Below are 17985 nucleotides of genomic sequence, written 5' to 3' on the forward strand. Positions count from 1 at the left end.
ATATAAACAGCAAAAACAATGTTGAAATTAACATTTATGAATAAAATTTATGAACAGTATTGAATATTTAAATCAGGGGTCCTCAAACTTTTAAACTAAAGGGCCAGCTCACTGTTCTTCAGTCTTCTGGGGGGCCGGACTAACAATAAACATTAAAAACTATTTATCATGTGATACTGGTTGCATAATATATGCTATATGTGTAATTCACAATGCAGACATTTTAATGATTTATTAAGTAATAATTTCCATTATCCTACCTCATACAGTGCTTTTCCATAAGTTAATGTGAACTGTGAGCCTGCTTCTGGCTGACAAGACTGTCAATGTCAGGTTCCATGTTTGTTACTCTGTGTAGTGGGAAAATGGCAGAAATTTTTCTCCTTCACATGTTTAAGGAGGAGACCCAGTTTTACTTCAAAGCGCACCATCCGTGGTAACACTCACTAATTTAGCCCAGTCCAGATCTAAATCCGCCACCGTTTGGTGAACTTTCCTGTAGATGTCCTCTCCTGTTGTCGTTCCCTTGATGCTTTGTAGTCCAGCAAGCTCCTCTGTGACTTCGAACTTATCATTAGTTCCGCGGATGAAAATCAACAGTTGCGCCGTGTCACGCATACGTTGCTTTTGTCAAGAGCCAGTGAAAAGGAGCAAAGTCTTTTTGTCTGAGTTTGCAGTTGAAGGTGCAAATTGTCGCCCATTTCTTCTACTCTCCGTGTAACTGTGGGTGCGGATAGACTCACCGCGCTGAACAGGTCCGCCTTTTCTGGGCACATCTCCTTGACAACCGCCACCAGGCACTGTTTTACAAACTCTCCGTCGGTGAACGGCTTTCCACTGCTAGCTATTAGCTTGGCCACTTGAACGCTAGCTCGAACTGATGATATATTTAGGTGTTTTTGCTTTATAAAAGAATTTTGCTGAGTCTCCAACACATGTTTCAGTTTTGCTATTTTGTCTGTCCTCACCTGCCCCGTCAGACAGCCGAACTTGTCTTTATGGCGCGATTCATAATGGCGGCGCAGGTTGTATTCCTTAAACACGGCGACTGACTCCTGGCATATGAGACAAACAGCCTTTTCTTTACATTGCACAAAAAGGTAGTCAGAGGTCCACTGTTGATTAAATACCCTGCACTCAGAGTCGATTTTCTTTTCCTCGACATTCCGTCAGATGTGAGTCTCAGAGCTCATGCGAACAGCACAGAGCGAGTGGTAGTATGTTGTCTGATTACCGTGGGAAATAGCCTTCTGTTTTTTTTCATCTGTCTACGGAGACACTCGATGGCCAATTGTCATTTTTTTTTTTACTGTTTTTTCCCCCCGTATAGCTAATGCTGCTTGCGTGAGGGGCCAGGGAGCAGGTACTGCTGTTGGAGCTAAAGGGGCCGGTCAAATGAGCGCAGGGGGCCGTATGCGGCCCGCGGGCCGTAGTTTGAGGACCCCTGATTTAAATAATATTATATTAAACGTGAGATTGAATTAATTTAGTATATTTTTTAGTATACAAAATTACAAAATGCAGATTTAAATATGGATGTGAGCTTTATTAAGCTCTGAATTGAAGGGAACGGTGAGCGGTTGGCACTGTTGCAGTGAGCCGAATCACAGCAACCAGCTCTGTGGGCGGAGTTTGCGGAGATGTGGGCGGAGTTTGGGGGTGTGTGGGCGGGGTTTGTGGTATGTGGGTGGAGTTTGGGGGTCTGTGGGAGAAGTTTGGGTGTATATGGGTGGAGTTTGTGGTATGTAGGTGGAGTTTTGGGTGTGTGGGTGGAGTTTGGGGGTATGTAGGTGGAGTTTATTGTCTGTGGGTAGAGTTTGGTGTATGTGGGCAAAGTTGGGGGTCTGTGGGTGGAGTTGGGGGTCTGTGGGTGGAGTTTGATGAATTATGGGTGGAGCTTGTGCCGTGTGGGCGGACTTTGGGGTCTCTCAGCTAAAAAAAAAAAAAAAAAAAAAAAAGTGGTTATGCAGAGGAACACAGACAGTGCACCCAAAAAATAATAATAATATTAATCATAATAACAATAATAATTAATAATAATGATAATGATGATGATAATCATAATTATAATAACACCACACCCAAACACATAGTATTAGATTAAAAACTCTGGAAACAAAGATGATAATTACAGCTTTCTCTTTTTTTCTTTTTCTCAAATGTACAATATATGCCGGCTGCTGTATGTAGAAAAACAGACGCACGCATTCAGTTGATTAATTAAAAAATATAACATATACATATTTCTTTCATATATATATATATATATATATATATATATATATATATACATATATATATATATATATATATATATATGCAGATAGTCTTTGTGTGCAGAGATTAAACACTTGTTTGGTAGTAAAATGTGCACATTTATATTTCTTTTTCTTTAAATATACTATCTTGATTTACATTGCCTACTTGAGAACTTTCCTCTCCAGACCTAAAAAAAAAGGAAAAATAAAAAAGGAAAAATCAAATAAAACAATAAAACGAAAAAAAAAAAAAAGAATAAATCAAAAATTGAAAAATTGGTGATGAAGGAGAGGTCAGGAGGCGTGTCGGTGTCCCGCTCCCACCAGCACTCTTCCTCTTTTATTCTAGTGGAATGCCTAGAGTTCTTGCTTCAGACAAAAATATATAGAACTATTAGTATTAAACCTGCCTCGTCGTGGTGAAGAGAATAAGAAAATATAAAAAAGTGTACAGCTTTTGAGGTGAAACCCTGGATCACTTCAAATTTATGCACTGGCCTGGTTGTGTTTGGCAATGGTTATGTTCAGTAAAAATATATGTATATATGTGTATGCGTGTATATGTATACGTGTGTATATATGTGTATGTGAGTGTCTGCAGTGTGTTCAGAAAAAGACAGATGAACAAAAAAAACAACAAAACATTAAAAAACGAAAACGATTTTGATTGTTTAAAAAAACAATAATGCCAACATTATTAAACTCAAAGCCAACTCAATTTCCCACACGGACAGATTACGTTAAACGTAACACGTAACGAAGACGAAACATTTCATCGTCATCATCAAATACATCAAATACATTCCTCACATCCCAGAGACCACTTGTGTCGTCACTGTGTTGTTAGCGTAGCTGTGTGATTAGAGTTGTTATGATCTTGTTATGCCCATATTTGATACTAATATCAAGTGCTTGCTTTCTTCCACTGCTTCACGCCTATAGCAAAAAATAAGTACACATAAGTATAGGTTTACAATGCTTTGCATTGTTTGAACACTAGAGGTCGCAATTCCGCTAATTCAAAGTAACACCTAAAAGACATACGGACTAAAAAAATGCAATATGTAAAATCTGGGACTAAAACTCATAGTTAAAGCTCATAATTACGTCTTAAAATTCGGCAGATACGTAAATGATTACAGGTGTATTCTGATTAGACTCCACAAGAGGGCGTTCAAGTGCTTTCCTCCACTGCTTCACAAAAATATATAAAAATAAAGCTCTCAGTGGCTACTACTTGTTTAAACACTAGAAGTCGCAATTCCGCTAGTACAGGCCAAAGAGAACCCGTGGGCGTAAGCTAGGAGCAGAGTATATATATATCATTTTTAAGTGTAGCAACATCTGTTTTTCTTTCTGTTTGTCATTAAAGGAGAAATCCAGTGTGAAATGGGCTTGGGTTGTAGTAAAATTCTGAACATGTACGAACTTTTGAATATCCCACCGCCGTTCACTCCTAGCATTTCCAAATACAATGACTTTTAGCCAACAATGCTAGTGACGAATGGATAAGCCGGACAGGGGAACAGATTAAAGAATTAATTCTAAAATTGATTCTAAAAATGCATGAATTCCAGCTGTTGCAGAAAATGTCTCTATAATAAATTTGCATTGTAACGTATCCGAGTGGTTCTCAATTTCTTCTGAAATTTAGACCATGTATAACCCACAGGCAAACTAAAAATTCTAAGTTACACCTGTAAAAAAATGCAATGTGTAATAACGCTTTTGGATATCATGACATCAATGTGAAACACAATATAAAAATAATGCTATTGAAAAGTATACATTAAATTTCAATAAACATGCTGCCAATTTTTTTTTAATAGAAAATAAGGTTTTTAATGGTGTAAAAATAGTTATTTCTTTGCATGGGAAACTAGGAGTGTAACAAAGCATCGTTGCATGATGCAACGCAAAAGAACAGAACCAGTGGGCGTAAGCAAAGGGCAGAGTATATATCAGTCATTTTTTTACTGAAGCGAATCACACTAGCCTTTTTCTAGACCTGGGACTGAGTTTGGTATATTTAAGTAAATTGTTGATTTTGTGAGCTGATTTTGTGAGTATCGATCTCTTGTTCTTCTGAAACCTGTGGTTTGGGTTTTGCTTCAACAACTGGTGCAGCTATCTTCTCCCTGTGCGGCATGTGGGGTCACGTTACTACCCATTTTATCAGTATATCGTAATGGTGTAACAAAGCATTGTTACACTCTGTATCGCAATAAAAATGTTTGACAATTATACATTGTGAGAACATCCATGTTCTGTTTATAAAATGTTATGTAGCTGCAATCTTGCTCGTGCAGACCAGAGAACCAGTGGGCTTAAGCAAAGGTGAAGGATGCGTCATCCGTTTTTGACTGAAACCAACTAAACCAATCACACAAGTGCTTTTTATTTCCAAGGTTTGTCTCTCCAATAACGTAGTGGGTTGAAAATGAAGAAGTTAGAATTTTAAATGTGCCCAAATTAAATAAATACTTTAGTATACTTTAGTAAAGATACAAAGATATATTTACGTAGAGTAAATATATATTTTTTTAATTTCCTTTTTATTTATTACTGTCCGCTCAGACAATGATATTTTAGACACATTTAGATTGTCTAAATAAATGCATAAAGTGATTAACTGTGAAAATATAAAAGCACAGTAGTTTTTTTTAAACGCTTAGAACAGGACAGAGAGTGTTTATATAAAAATATGTAATAAGTAGTAGAAATGAAAATAAGAAAATGTCTAATTTCTTTTTATATATATTTAAAATTTGTTTCAAATTTGTTGTGAGAAAATATATATATATTTTTTAATAAATCCAGAACTGTGAATCCAGAATCACAAATTGATTTGAATCGAGTACAAATTGCAAATTTATGCCCCAATCACTTGCATTATAAGCAAAAAAAAAAAAAAAAAAAAGGAAAATTTTGTCTTGTTTTTCGGAATGCTGGGAGAGATATTTTATAAGCCATTCAACAAAAGTTTATACTCGTTATTAGGTTTCACTACAAATCAAGTTGATTTTACACCATAGTTCTCCTTTAAGTATTTAATAAGCATATTCATTATTATTTTGATTTAGGTTAAAAAGTACCAAATATGGGCATAATGATTAACAACAGTACTCAATGACGTACTCAATAGACTTCAGGGATCCATTTCTTACCAGTTCGGTGGAGTTCGGTAGTTTTTTTTTGGGGCGGACGATACGTGATAAGGGATAGTGGTCACTTTTTATTATGGGATGTATATATATAGATTTTTCTTCTTTCTTTCATCCAATTATTATATTTTTCACACATTCTCTCTCTTTCTCACACACATATGAGTTTTTCTGTTTTCTGAAATGCAACATTTTTGTCAGACTGTCAGCTGAACCATCGATCCGTGTGAATCCTGAGTAACCGTGAAATAATACAAACACGCATTTAAAACAGGAAAAAACTAACAAACATCCTTTCATTTAGAACAGGTTTCCTGTTCCGCACTCCACACGCTCGCTTTCGACACGGCTGGACTTCACACAGAGGGAAATTCAACAATTGGCAATTCAGCATTCCTGAAGAGGAAAGACGAGAGGAAAAAAAAAAAGATTAAAATAAAAAATAATCAAAAAATCTAAAATTAACAACCCATGAGCACTCACACAAAAAAAAAATTCAAAACGAACAAATACTATGATGAGACGAAGAGACTAAAACAAAAGGCAGGTGGTACACATGAATAAAAAAGCATCCGAAAAAACGATGCAGGAGTAAATGTCAGTGTTCGTTTTTTCTTTTTTTTTTGTCGTAAATTTTTTATAATTTTTTTTTCTCAATTTCTCTCTCTTCGTTTTCAGTCAGTTTCAAAAAAACGTCAGAATTTCCACGTACGAGTTCAGTGATACAGTGTTTCGTGTCGCCAGCATGAGGAGGGAGCTGCACTGAACCCACGGTGCAGCAGCCTGTGTAGTCCTGCGTAGTCCCGCCCTTCGTCGCACGGACTACATTTATTTAAAAAAAACAAAAACAAACGAAAAACAAAATAATAAACGAACGAAATAATCATGAAAAAGTTCAGACAGGCACGTTTGATTTATGCTTCTCGAGTATTCCTGACACTGAGCCTGAAATAGTCTCGGCCACATTGTTTTTGAACTGTTCGCTTTGGTAACAAGTGACGATTACTTGAAAGAAAAAAATAATAAAAATAAAAATAAAAGTGTCATTTTTTACGCTTTTTTTTTCATCATTCAAACTTTTTTTTGAATGTTCAGTCTTTAAATAATAATTGTTAGAAGAAGTACCTACAGGAGAGTTAAGAGCTCTGCATTCAAGGCAGCATCACAGCCGAGTGTGGAGGAGAGCGTTACGTATTTTTGTAACGTTTTTTTTTCTACGTCGTTTTACGCATCTCCTCGAAAGCTGTGTTCATTTCGTTTCACTTCTTTTCGTTTCGTCCGTCCTTCATCCGTCTGTTCTCCACGGGGTGAAAGTGCATAGTAGTGGGGCTCCCACCATCATTTGCAGCAAGGATGCTCTCACAGTAGTAAGGCCTTTGTTTTTTTTTTGTTTTTTTCTACGTTTTTTTTTTTTAACGTTTTTTCTCTCTTTTTCGCTTCCGTTTCTTTTTTTTTTTTATCGTTAACACAACGTGCGCTAACGGCGTTAGCGTCGGAGAGAGCGTCGGCACAGTGACGAATTTCAGTGTGGGAGATCCGACCGGGTCTTCCTGTGGGCGCCTGTTTGGGCTATGTATGTATTTATGTATGTATTATGTATTGTGTATATATGTTTGAAAGAAGTGGGAGGGGCAGCGAAAGAGAGCAGAAGAGCAAAAGTGTGTGAGACCACGTGACCATGTGACCACGCCCCCTCCACCTCGCTTAGGCCCCTCCCACCACAGCTAGGAGCTTCAGGACAGACGGAGGCCGGTGGTCTCGCTGCTGCTGCTGCTGCAGCTGCTACTGGCGCTCCTCCTCCTCCGCCTCCTCCTGAATGACCTGGATGTCGTCTGAGGATGATGATGATGGAGGAAGGCCGGGGCTGTCGGCCTGCTGATGCTGATGCTGCTGATGCTGCTCCTTGCTCTTCTCCTCCTCCTCGATGATGCCCTTCCACTGCTTGTGGTTCTCAGTCAGGTGCTGCATGATGTTGCAGAACAGGCGGCGTCGGCTCTTCCCCGATTCTGTAAAAAACACACAGATCATACAGAAAACATCATAATCACACTCAAACAGCGTAAACACTTCAGATATGAGACAAGACAACCCCTATACTCACTGTACATCATCTTATTACAGATTTAATCTAGTGGTGTCAATCGATTATTAAAAAAATAATAATAATCTGATTAATCACAACAGTGGTCCAGTGGTCTAAAGTCGCAGGTTTGAACCCCCGCTCATGCAGCTTTACCATGATCTTATTAAAAAAATGCTCCCTCCGGGTGGGTACAGTACAGTAGATGGCGCTCTCTCCCCGCTGCATCTGTGAGCTGATGTATCAGAACCGAAGTCGCTGCACTTTCCTCCGGGCGTTAGCGCTGTGATGCTACTCGGTAATGCTGCATCAGCAGCAGCTCGAAAAGAGGCGGAGTCTGACTTCACATGTATCGGAGGAGGCGTGTGTTAGTCTTCACCCTCCTGGTGTGTTGGAGCATCACTAGTGATAGGGGGAGTCCTAGTGAGTGGGTTGGGTAATTGGCCGTGTAAATTGGGGAGAAAACTAGAAATAAAATTATGAAATAAAAAAAAATTAAAAAAGGATAAATGAATGTAAGAAATGTAAAATGCAATTAAATGTATATTAGTGGTGTCAATTAAAATAGTATATAGTATATACTTGTATGTTTGAGGGGAGATAAAAATCAACGTAGGGTGCTGGAATAAATTTGAACTTAATTTGACGAGTATAAAAATCTAAGGGATGAGGAGCAGGAGGGCAGTAAAGCGCGGGTGTGTGTGTGTGTGTGTGTGTAAAGCGTTACTGATTCCAAATTAACAGCACACATTAACGCTTTAACGTTAACAACCCTAATTTAATCATATTCTCAGAGTTTAAATCCAACATTTAGTGGTTTCTGCTGTTTTTAGAGTGATAAAGAAAAGATCGACAAATTAATTTGGTTAATTCGATTTATAGTTTTACATTTTAATTTTCAGAAATGGTGTAATTTTATCATTTTAATCTAAAATATCTAAAATAAATAAATAAATAAATAAAGATATTTTCCAAGCCATTACGTGGCGGCCCACAAAAAAAATGAAGTGTGATGCAGGAGTGCTACAGACTGGTAGCTCTCCAGCCCAGAGGGTTGTTGAACCCAGTTGCAGAACAGTCGATCTCAAAGCAGGTAAAACCCAAGAAGAAACTAAAAAAATTGACTAAAACTGACTGAAAACTCACCTTTATAACACTTCATAACGAAAACGATACGATATGAGATATACCAATGTTCGATATTTTCTCCCACCCCTAATAAACCACACATACTTAGGTGTAGCTCATCTTCAAGCTCTTCATCGTCAGTTTCAGTGTCTTCAGCCTCTTCCTCCTCCTCCTCTTCTTCCTCTTCCTCCTCTGATCCCTCCCCGTCGATCCAGTATCCTGGCAGCAGTCCAGCCGCATCGTACGAGTTGCAGAGAGGACCAACAATGTGCGTAATAAAGGACTCCTGCAGCTTCGCTAGCTGAGGGGTGGAGCGGTCCATGAAGGGGCTTATGGGTAATCCTAGGCCTGCCTCTTCATCGCCCTGCGAAACAGACAATCACATTTACTGTAGTTATTAACAAAATAATTACTATTCATATTTCTTGCTCCTGAGCTCCTCCTACAGTCAGAAAGTGAACTTTAGCACAACTTTAAACATCACTAAAGAACATGCTGTACACATGCACACATGCAACTCTTTCACTCATCTTTAGTTAGATTTTAGTAAAAAACAACCAAAAAATAGACTAAAATCGAAATCGAAAGTTTTTTTTTACGCCAGGGTTGCCAGGTCCAGTAAAAATCTGTCTAAAAAAAAAAAAAAATCCGCCCATCAGAAACATTAAGACACTAGTAAATATCCAAGGTCGCCACAGACGTTAACAACACAGCACATTTTCATTTTGAATGCTTTAAAATTAAGGAAAAAGTAGCCTAAAAACCTGGCAACACTGGTTACAGAGACCATACTAAAAACAATTGTAGTTAATTGACTAATCATCATATTAGTCAACTACTAAAACAACCATTAGTTGCAGCTCTACATTGAGGTGTCTTCAAACTTTCAAACTGCACACTCCTAAGATCCAAGTTATTTTCTTGCACAGTTGTGCATCGGGGTCTCCCACTCCTCTTTCTTTCCTTGTTTGACCCACCATAAGTTTATTAACCCTATTTCATTTGATTACAGTGCCACCATGTGGAGTTATAAAGCAGTAACTTTGGTACCGTATCTTTCAGACAATAAGGTGCACTGTATTATAAGGTGAATCTAGTTAGGATGCCTACACTGAAGGCATGCATAACATGCATTTCTGGACAAGCTGAGAGATACAGAATTGTCAATAATTTAGAGAAAGAACATGTGGAATGATGCTTTATGCGTTAGAATAATATTACAAGACTTTATTTACACAAATATGACTTAAGCAATACAGCTTTACGTCATTTTCACATCCTTTATCCCGCCCACTTCACCATAGTGAACAGTTACATAGTAAGCAGTGTAGCCAAAATGTATTTTTTTTCTGAGGAAAATAGCTGAAGCTAAATTGCTAAATGACAATAAATGTTGCTAGATGTCAAAATATTTGCTAAAACATGGCAATATTGACTAATTAATTAAAAAAAGATAAAAGTGACTTTCATCAGGATATCTTCTCTCTGTTGTACTTTAAAAAGGCAAATTCTAAACGTAAAATCTATCTAAAAACTTACCCTTAACCCTTAAAAGAAGTCAGTATATTATTTTATAAAAGAATGTATTTTCTTATAAGTTATTTCTATTGATCCACTAATAAACAATTATAATAATTTTAAAATAATAAAATCCCAACATAATATATACGAAAAACAAGACTTAAATGCCAGATTACAATTATTTAAATTAATTTAAATGTAGATAATAAGTTATGAAGAATATAAGTGTTATGAATGTTTGAATGTTGACTGTTTATTATGCAATAAAACTGCAATGATAAATCAGCATTTCTAGTGTTTTAAACACGGGTATACTGGTGGTATCAGTTCAATATTATCACAAACCTTAATGTGTGTATTTTTCTTAGGTTATTTTTGCTAAAAACTGAAGACTATGCTTCAATGCTAGCAAATTGAATGCTGTTACAACAAAAACTAAAATATTAAAAACTAAAAAAAGCATTTAAATGTACAATGCTATTCACCAATGTTATTTTTTACAACTGTGTAGCAATAAAGAAATAAATAAATGTGGATAAAAGCTCCTACCTGCTCGTAAAACTCATTCACAATGCCCTCTGTCCACTTCAGATGAAGGCTACGTTCTTTGGCCGGCCCATTAATATCCGCCAGCTTAATGCACACTTGGCAAACCAGCAACCTGTCGTTTTCATTAGTCCAGTCGATACCTGGACTGTTCACATCATTTACCTGTTAACAAGCAGAGAAAAGAGGTCAAACGCATCAATCAATACTACTGTTCTGTTCTATATATACACACACATACATATTTATTATTGCCGTATTTTACAGATCATAACTAGTAAGGATGCTACTTCGAAGTGAGCAAGAGCATCGCCATGTTTCTAAGTAAATAAAAACGTAGTTCTTTAAAATAAAAAACATTTTCTTTTAAAGTAAAACAAGCGCTGGATGTTAATCTACACAGATTTCTCTCCTGAAAACTTTTTAATTGTTTATTTGGGTGAGTAAAGTGCATCTGTTTGTTTACAGTAAGCTTAGATTTCCAGTATTTTGTCTAAGCGTGAGTTTTAAATAAAGTTTCTCCAGCCCTAAGGTTGGAGCATTAGCATTAGCTGCTAACCAGAGTGCTAGACTGAGGAACCCTGGGTGTTCTGGTAACCCAGGGCATCTTGGCATGTTCTCCTCCACCAGTCTTACACACTGCTTTTAGGTGGCATTATGCTTATTACATTCAAATTAAACACTAAATCATAATTGTTTCTTTAATAGCTGAAATGTGTTCCTTTGAAGCAACAAAATACCCAAAGACCTGATTAAAATTTGAAAAAAAAAAAAAAACATTTCTGTTAATTTCTGCCTCTGCAGCGTCCTTACAAGTTTAACTGCTATAGGTGAGGATGATGTTTCCGTGTACTTTGGTACACAGACACACATTACACTATGCACTCTCCCTCCTGCCCTGCCCATAAACCCATACATCATCCAATGATCCTCCCAAACTTTCCCTTCCATTTATTTATTTTTTTTTTTTTATTTGAGCTGAGGGTGGAGTCTGTAAATATCAGGGGATTTAGTTTTTAAATCCCCTTTTAAAGTACTATTCCCCATGGTCCATGCAATTACACTTTCTCACCACAGGGGTCTCCAAATCCCCTAAACTTTCATCTTGCCGCTTTAATGCTGGCTGCTCACCTTGGCATTGAACTCTGCGAGGAAGTCAAAGTGCTTTTTCAGGTCTGTGGCGAGAATTGCCTCGATAACTAGAAAGCGGAAACGCTTGAACTCCACGTGATCCAGGTTGGACAGGAAGTTGAACTCGGGCTGTGACAGGAAAAGGCTCCATGCAGCGGCAGCATGGTGGTTCTCCAGAACTGAGCGATCGTTGTATAGCACCGCCTGCCGGAGAGAGAAAAAGAGATTATTACAGTAAAATCAAATTAAATCAAATAGTTGCGTAGTTCATTTTATTTATATAGTACTTTTTTTGTAATCAAGCTTTATTTTGACTTTTATATGATTTTTATAGCTTTTTAACAATGTAGACTCTACAAAATATTATTTAAGTATTGTACTACAACTTTCGTGCTGCTTTATGCAAAAGGAATTGTTTTTTATTTGCCAAAAATAGGTAAATTATATATACAGACACATCTTAAAAAAACTTGAATATCATTGAAAAGTTAGTATATTTCTGTACTTCGGTTTAAAATGTGAAACTCATATATTATATAGATGTATTAAACACAGAGTGATCTATTTTAAGTGTTTATTTATTTTATTATTGATGATGATTAAGCTTACAGCCCAAAAATGAAAACCCAAAAATCAGTGTTTTGAAAATTAGAATATTATATGTGTGGGCAGTGTGCCAAGTCCTGCTAGAAAATGAAATCCGCATCTCCAAACCATCACTGATTGGTGGAAACTTCACACTAGACCTCGAGCAGTTTGGACTGTGTGTCTCTCCACTCTTCCTCCAGACTCTGATCCCTTGATTTACTTTAAATGAAATGTAAAATTTACTGATGATCAGTGATGGTTTGGAGAGTCATGTCTGTCATCTGCTGGTGTTGATCCACTGTGTTTTATTATCAAGTCTAAAGTCAGTGCAGTTTTGTTTTCCCACAAAATCTTACAGCACTTCATATCTTACAGCTTCCCTCTGCTGATAACAACTTTTACGGAGATGCGGAAGATTTCATTTTCCAGTAGGACTTGGCACACTGCCCACACTGCAGAAAGTAACAATTTGTCTGGATATTGGCTGTAAGTCATAATCATCAACAACAAAAGAAATAAACGCTTAAAATAGATCACTCTGTGTTTAATACATCTATAATATATATATACACATTTTCAATTGAATTACTGAAATAAAGTAACTTTTCAAAGATATTCTAATTTTTAGAGATTTATCTGTATATACCCAAAATTAGGGGTGTGAATATTGAACTGAAATTATTTGGACAAAATCGGCCAGAAAATCATCTTTGTAAACGGGCAAATAAGTAAAAAGACAAATGAACAGTGTTTCCTTTAAAAATCAACACAATTTAATTTACTATTTAATACTATTTAATTCATAAAACAGTGAATAAAGTGCCACAATTAATGAGAATCTGAAAAACCGTGTTGGTTGGTTCACTTATGATTTCTGGTGTAGTCTTGTAAATAATCCTGTATTTTGTTAATAGCACAATATACAGGACCATTCAAAAAGTTTGATGAAGCTGATGAAAGTTACCCTGTACAACAGAGGAAACTCTCGCTCTTCCTTTTCTGTGGTGGTCCTGATGAGTGCCAGTTTCATCATCATCCTCAACGCTTTTGATGGTCTTTTTTACGACTGCACTTGAGAATACTTTCAAAGTTCTTTTCAAGGATTGACAGACGGTATTCTTTTCAGCACAGCTGTTAACTGAAAGCCTGAATTCCAGGTGACTCTACCTCATAAAGCTGACTGAGAAAATCCAGCAGAGATGTAACAAAAAAACTGATCATCTAAACATGAGGTGCTACTTTAAAGAATGTAAAATAGAAAACATATTCTGGTTTATTTAACACGTTTTTGGTTTGCTAAATAATTCCAACTGAGTTTAGTATTAATCTACAACGCAGAACATTTTAAAATAATGTAAAACGAGAGAGCTGAGTGCTATATAAACCTACCTGAGGGGCGTTAGTGGCTACAAGAAAGGCGTTTGTGCGACCTGGGTGATCATAGTCGTGCATAGCAGCTGCTACATATAGTGCCATTAGCTCCAGGGCGGGGACATTCCAGGTCAAGCAACCATAACTGTTGTCTGAGATCGAGCAGCTTTTAGACGAGGCGTAGGACACTCTGCCGGGGGAGATCCCGCTGTCCGAATCTGAGAAAAAACAAGGAAATAAAAGATTTAATTTAATTACACACAAATATTCATGCGAAAAGTATACTTACTGTATTTTTTGCACTATAAGGTGCACTTAAAATACTTATATTTTCCCAAAAATCATCAGAGCTCTTTATAATCTGGTGCTCCTTATGTATGAATTCTACCAGTCAGGTATTAAGGAGCAGTAAAGACACTCTGCTGAAGAACAGAGTTATACAGGCAGGAGATTTAGTAAAGTTTCCCCAGCACAGGGGCTGGAGCAGTATTACAGTATTCACTGTTTAGAGGTGATTATTATCAGCCTGTAGCCTGCTCCTAACCGCAGCTAGCACTGCTGAAACAGCATTAGCATTAGGCCCTAACCAAGCTAATTTTCTTGCTGTTCAGAGGTGAGTATTATCAGCCTGTAGCCTGCTGCTAACCCCAGCTAGCACTGATGGAACAGTATTAGCATTAACCATTAACTGTGCTAAGCGTTAGCTTTTTCGTCGTTCAGAGATGAGTATATAGGACTGTTATAGTCTGCTTCTAACCCCGAATAGCACTGCTGGTTAACCACTAATGCTAATGCTCCAGCCTTGGTGCTGGAGGAATTTGGAAATAAACGGAAGCGCTTTACTTTTGACTTGAAAATAAAGTCTTTTATTACAGTTTTGTTTACTTAGCTTAGCTTTGCTTAACTTAGTTAGCTACCCCCCACTACCACCACCACCACCCAGCAGCAATTCTATAAAAGTAGGTTGCGACTTAATGACCGTGAGATAATGTGGATGAGGAGAGTATTTCTTTCTGCTGGGCTCCCCCTAGAGTCTGGAGGTAAAAATCACACTTTGACCCGCAACTGAAGGACACGCTGTGCACATGCATTTCTGAGGAATAAAAGAAGCATGCGTGTTACACAGCATTATGCATTTATTGCAAGCACTGTCCTGTCCACTTCAGTAACTTCAGAGTTACATAATGCCTGTTAGAGTAGTAAAAACAGATGCATCTTAATAGAAGATGCATTAATAGTAAATGTATATTTCGCTTGTGTTTATGATGCAAGTTTGCGTTAGCATTTTTCCTTTCCAGACTTTTTTTATTCCACCTTAAATTAAGCAACAGTTTTACTCTTGACTCTTTACTAAATAAATTCATATGTTTTTCTTTTTCATAGTTTGGATGACTTTAATATTAATCTACAACACAGAACATTTTAAATATAATGAAAAAAAACTCTGATTTGAGTCGGGTGAACGAGTTCTACCTCAGAGAAACACACTTTCAGAAGCACAGCAGCAGAAAACGATGTTATTCTCCTGGCGTACGAGTTTATACTCCACTAGAATACATAAAAAGGCCCAAACGGGCATCATCTGCACCGCGGCAGTGCGTGCCAGCGAGTGAAGTCACCGGTTCGCTTGTGATTCAACACCTCTAAAGCGCGGGCACCTCCTGCACCGCCACGCCGCCGGCTCCGGCAGCCCGGTGACTCAGACTGAACTCCATTTCAGAAATTAAAACGGCCATCAGCAAGCTTAAAATAAGTCCCGAACATGCTGAGCCAGCACAGCGCCAGCAGCACAGAGCCAGCCTCTGATCTCAATCACAATACAGCCGCTCTTACAGGACGGCAGCTGCCGCCGCCGCCGGCACAGACCTCTCACACCGGCCAGCGGCAGGTCTGATTTATTCCCACAGGATCAGAGGGTCATGAGATATAATTAGCAGAGAAAACACCAAGCAGACGAACTATTCAGCCTTCAGAGAGAGAAAACGCAAAAGAACAAACAAATAAACAAACAATGAAAGCAAACCAAAAAAAAAGCTCAATGCCGACTCAAGATTTCTTAGATCAGCTCTAGAGTACAGAGTAACACCACTGTACGAGTTTACTGGGTTGGTTGGCTGGATGGAAGGATAGGTGTATATGTGGATGGACCAATGGATAGATGAATGAATGGATGGATAAACAGATGGGGGAATAAACAGATGGACAAATAGTTAGATGGATGGATAAACAAGTAGATGGTGGATGTATAAGCAGATGAATGGATTGATGGATGGATGGATGGATGGATAAATAGGTGGATGGATGGATGAATAAAAAGGTAGATGTATGGATGTGTAAATAGGTGGATGGATAGATAAACGAATGGATGTATGAATAGGTAAATATGGATGGATGGATGGATAGGTAGGTGGGTGGATGTACAAGTAGATGGATTGACAGATGAATGGATGCATGGGTGGATGGATGGATAGATGAATAGCTTAATGGATGGATGGATGGATGGATAAATAAGTTGACTGATGGATAAGTAAATAGGTGGATGGATGACACATGGATTAATAGGTAGATGGATGGATAGATGAATAGCTTAATGGATGGATGGATGGATGGATGGATGGATGGATGGATGGATAAATAAGTTGACTGATGGATAAGTAAATAAGTGGATGGATGGATGACACATGGATTAATAGGTAGATGGATGGATAGTGGATGAACAGATAGGTAAATAGCTCAAAAGATAGATGGAACTACGGGTAAATAGGTTGACGGATAGATGGGTGAATAGATGGATGGATTAATGGATTGCTAAATTTCCTTCGGGATCAATAAAGTATCTATCTATATATCTAATGGATTATAGATGGATGGATGGATGGATGGATGTATGGGTAAATAGACGGACATTAAATGGTAATTAGGTAGATGGATGGATGAATGGATATGTAAATAAGTAGCTGAATGGATAGGTACATAGGTGGATAAATGGATGGATGGATGGATGGATGGATAGATAAATAGGTAAATGAATGGAAGGATGGATTTATAGATGAATGGATGGATGAATAGCTGGATGGATGGCTAAACAGTTAGAGGGATGGATAGAAGGATGGATAGGTAATGGATAAATGGATAGTTAAATGGGTAGTTTAGTATTTGACTCCATGTGCTGATAGCATATTGCAAACAAAAACAATGTCACTTTATTAGGCTGGGTACCTGTGTCACTTCCTGTCACATGTTCATTGTGGATCTGCTGAAAGCCCGGGATTGGCCGGGTGGTGAGGTACCAGACCGCGTGGAGGACGTCTGTAGCGTGGACTCGATTATGATCTATGGAGGAAACACACGGGTTAGTGCTGACAGAAAACTCATCATTTTACATTAATAATAATAATAATAAATTATACAGAGAAACAGGACTATACAGATACAGCACTACAGTCTGGAATTATAGAATACAGGTGGTTATAATGTTATGCTTGATCAGTGTATCTAAATGTAATTGTTAATCTGGTGGCGCTGGTGCCGAAGCGTGCTCCTTCATGCGTGCCACTCTAAAGTTTCACTTTTGACAACATTAATTTAACCCTCACAGGGAATATCACGATAGCCGTTCTCCAGAGCGCAGAAGTACGTCATGAATTCCCGGACGGGGATTTTGAAGATTTCAAACAGACCCGTGTCCTGGAACAAAGTGTACGCCACCTGAGAGACAGCCAAACAAACAAAACTTCATTAAGACAGACACAACAGGCCTTCACCGAGGCGTGAATCCCCGGTGACGGCCACTATTACAGACCAAACACACAGCGCCGTAAAGGATCAGCACCACTGCGGCTTATATAATAATACAATGTGCCAATCACCAGCACAGATACTGCAATTAAAATAAAGTACTACATCAACTTCCCTTTTAGAAGCTCATCTTGGTAAACATACATAAGTGTAATTATGATTGGGATCATAGAAGAAACAGAAGCATTGAAAGGACAAATAAAAAGTACTGTTAAAGACGGGGGGAAAATAGGGCTCCTGGGTGGTGCAACAGTCTAAGCGCTGTCTAGAAAGTAATGGGTGAAAGGGCTTATCTAGCACTGGGAAATATATAGGAAATAAAAACAATATGACAAATAAGACAAATGAAAAGTACTGTATGAAAATACATTACAAAATAAACAACCCAGGTTAAAGACAG

At 37.8% G+C, this 17985-nt stretch overlaps 1 protein-coding gene across 4 annotated transcripts in view; it reads right to left on the minus strand.

Annotated features, from left to right (window-relative positions):
- Positions 1-3274: 3274 nt before the first annotated feature.
- The window catches only part of pde3b (phosphodiesterase 3B), a 116342-nt gene continuing 101631 nt past the window's right edge, over positions 3275-17985 (minus strand). For all 4 annotated transcript variants that reach the window (XM_022670109.2, XM_022670107.2, XM_022670108.2 and 1 more), the window contains exons 10-16: positions 17384-17495; positions 17007-17120; positions 13806-14005; positions 11829-12032; positions 10701-10862; positions 8736-8994; positions 3275-7428 (exon numbers count right to left, since the gene is read on the minus strand). In XM_022670109.2, the coding sequence (XP_022525830.2) occupies positions 7205-7428; positions 8736-8994; positions 10701-10862; positions 11829-12032; positions 13806-14005; positions 17007-17120; positions 17384-17495 (1275 nt within the window). In that variant the 3' untranslated portion in view covers positions 3275-7204. The remainder of the gene's footprint in view (positions 7429-8735; positions 8995-10700; positions 10863-11828; positions 12033-13805; positions 14006-17006; positions 17121-17383; positions 17496-17985) is intronic.

Source organism: Astyanax mexicanus, chromosome 16 (genome assembly GCF_023375975.1).
Source record: "Astyanax mexicanus isolate ESR-SI-001 chromosome 16, AstMex3_surface, whole genome shotgun sequence".
NCBI classification, from domain to species: domain Eukaryota; kingdom Metazoa; phylum Chordata; class Actinopteri; order Characiformes; family Acestrorhamphidae; genus Astyanax; species Astyanax mexicanus.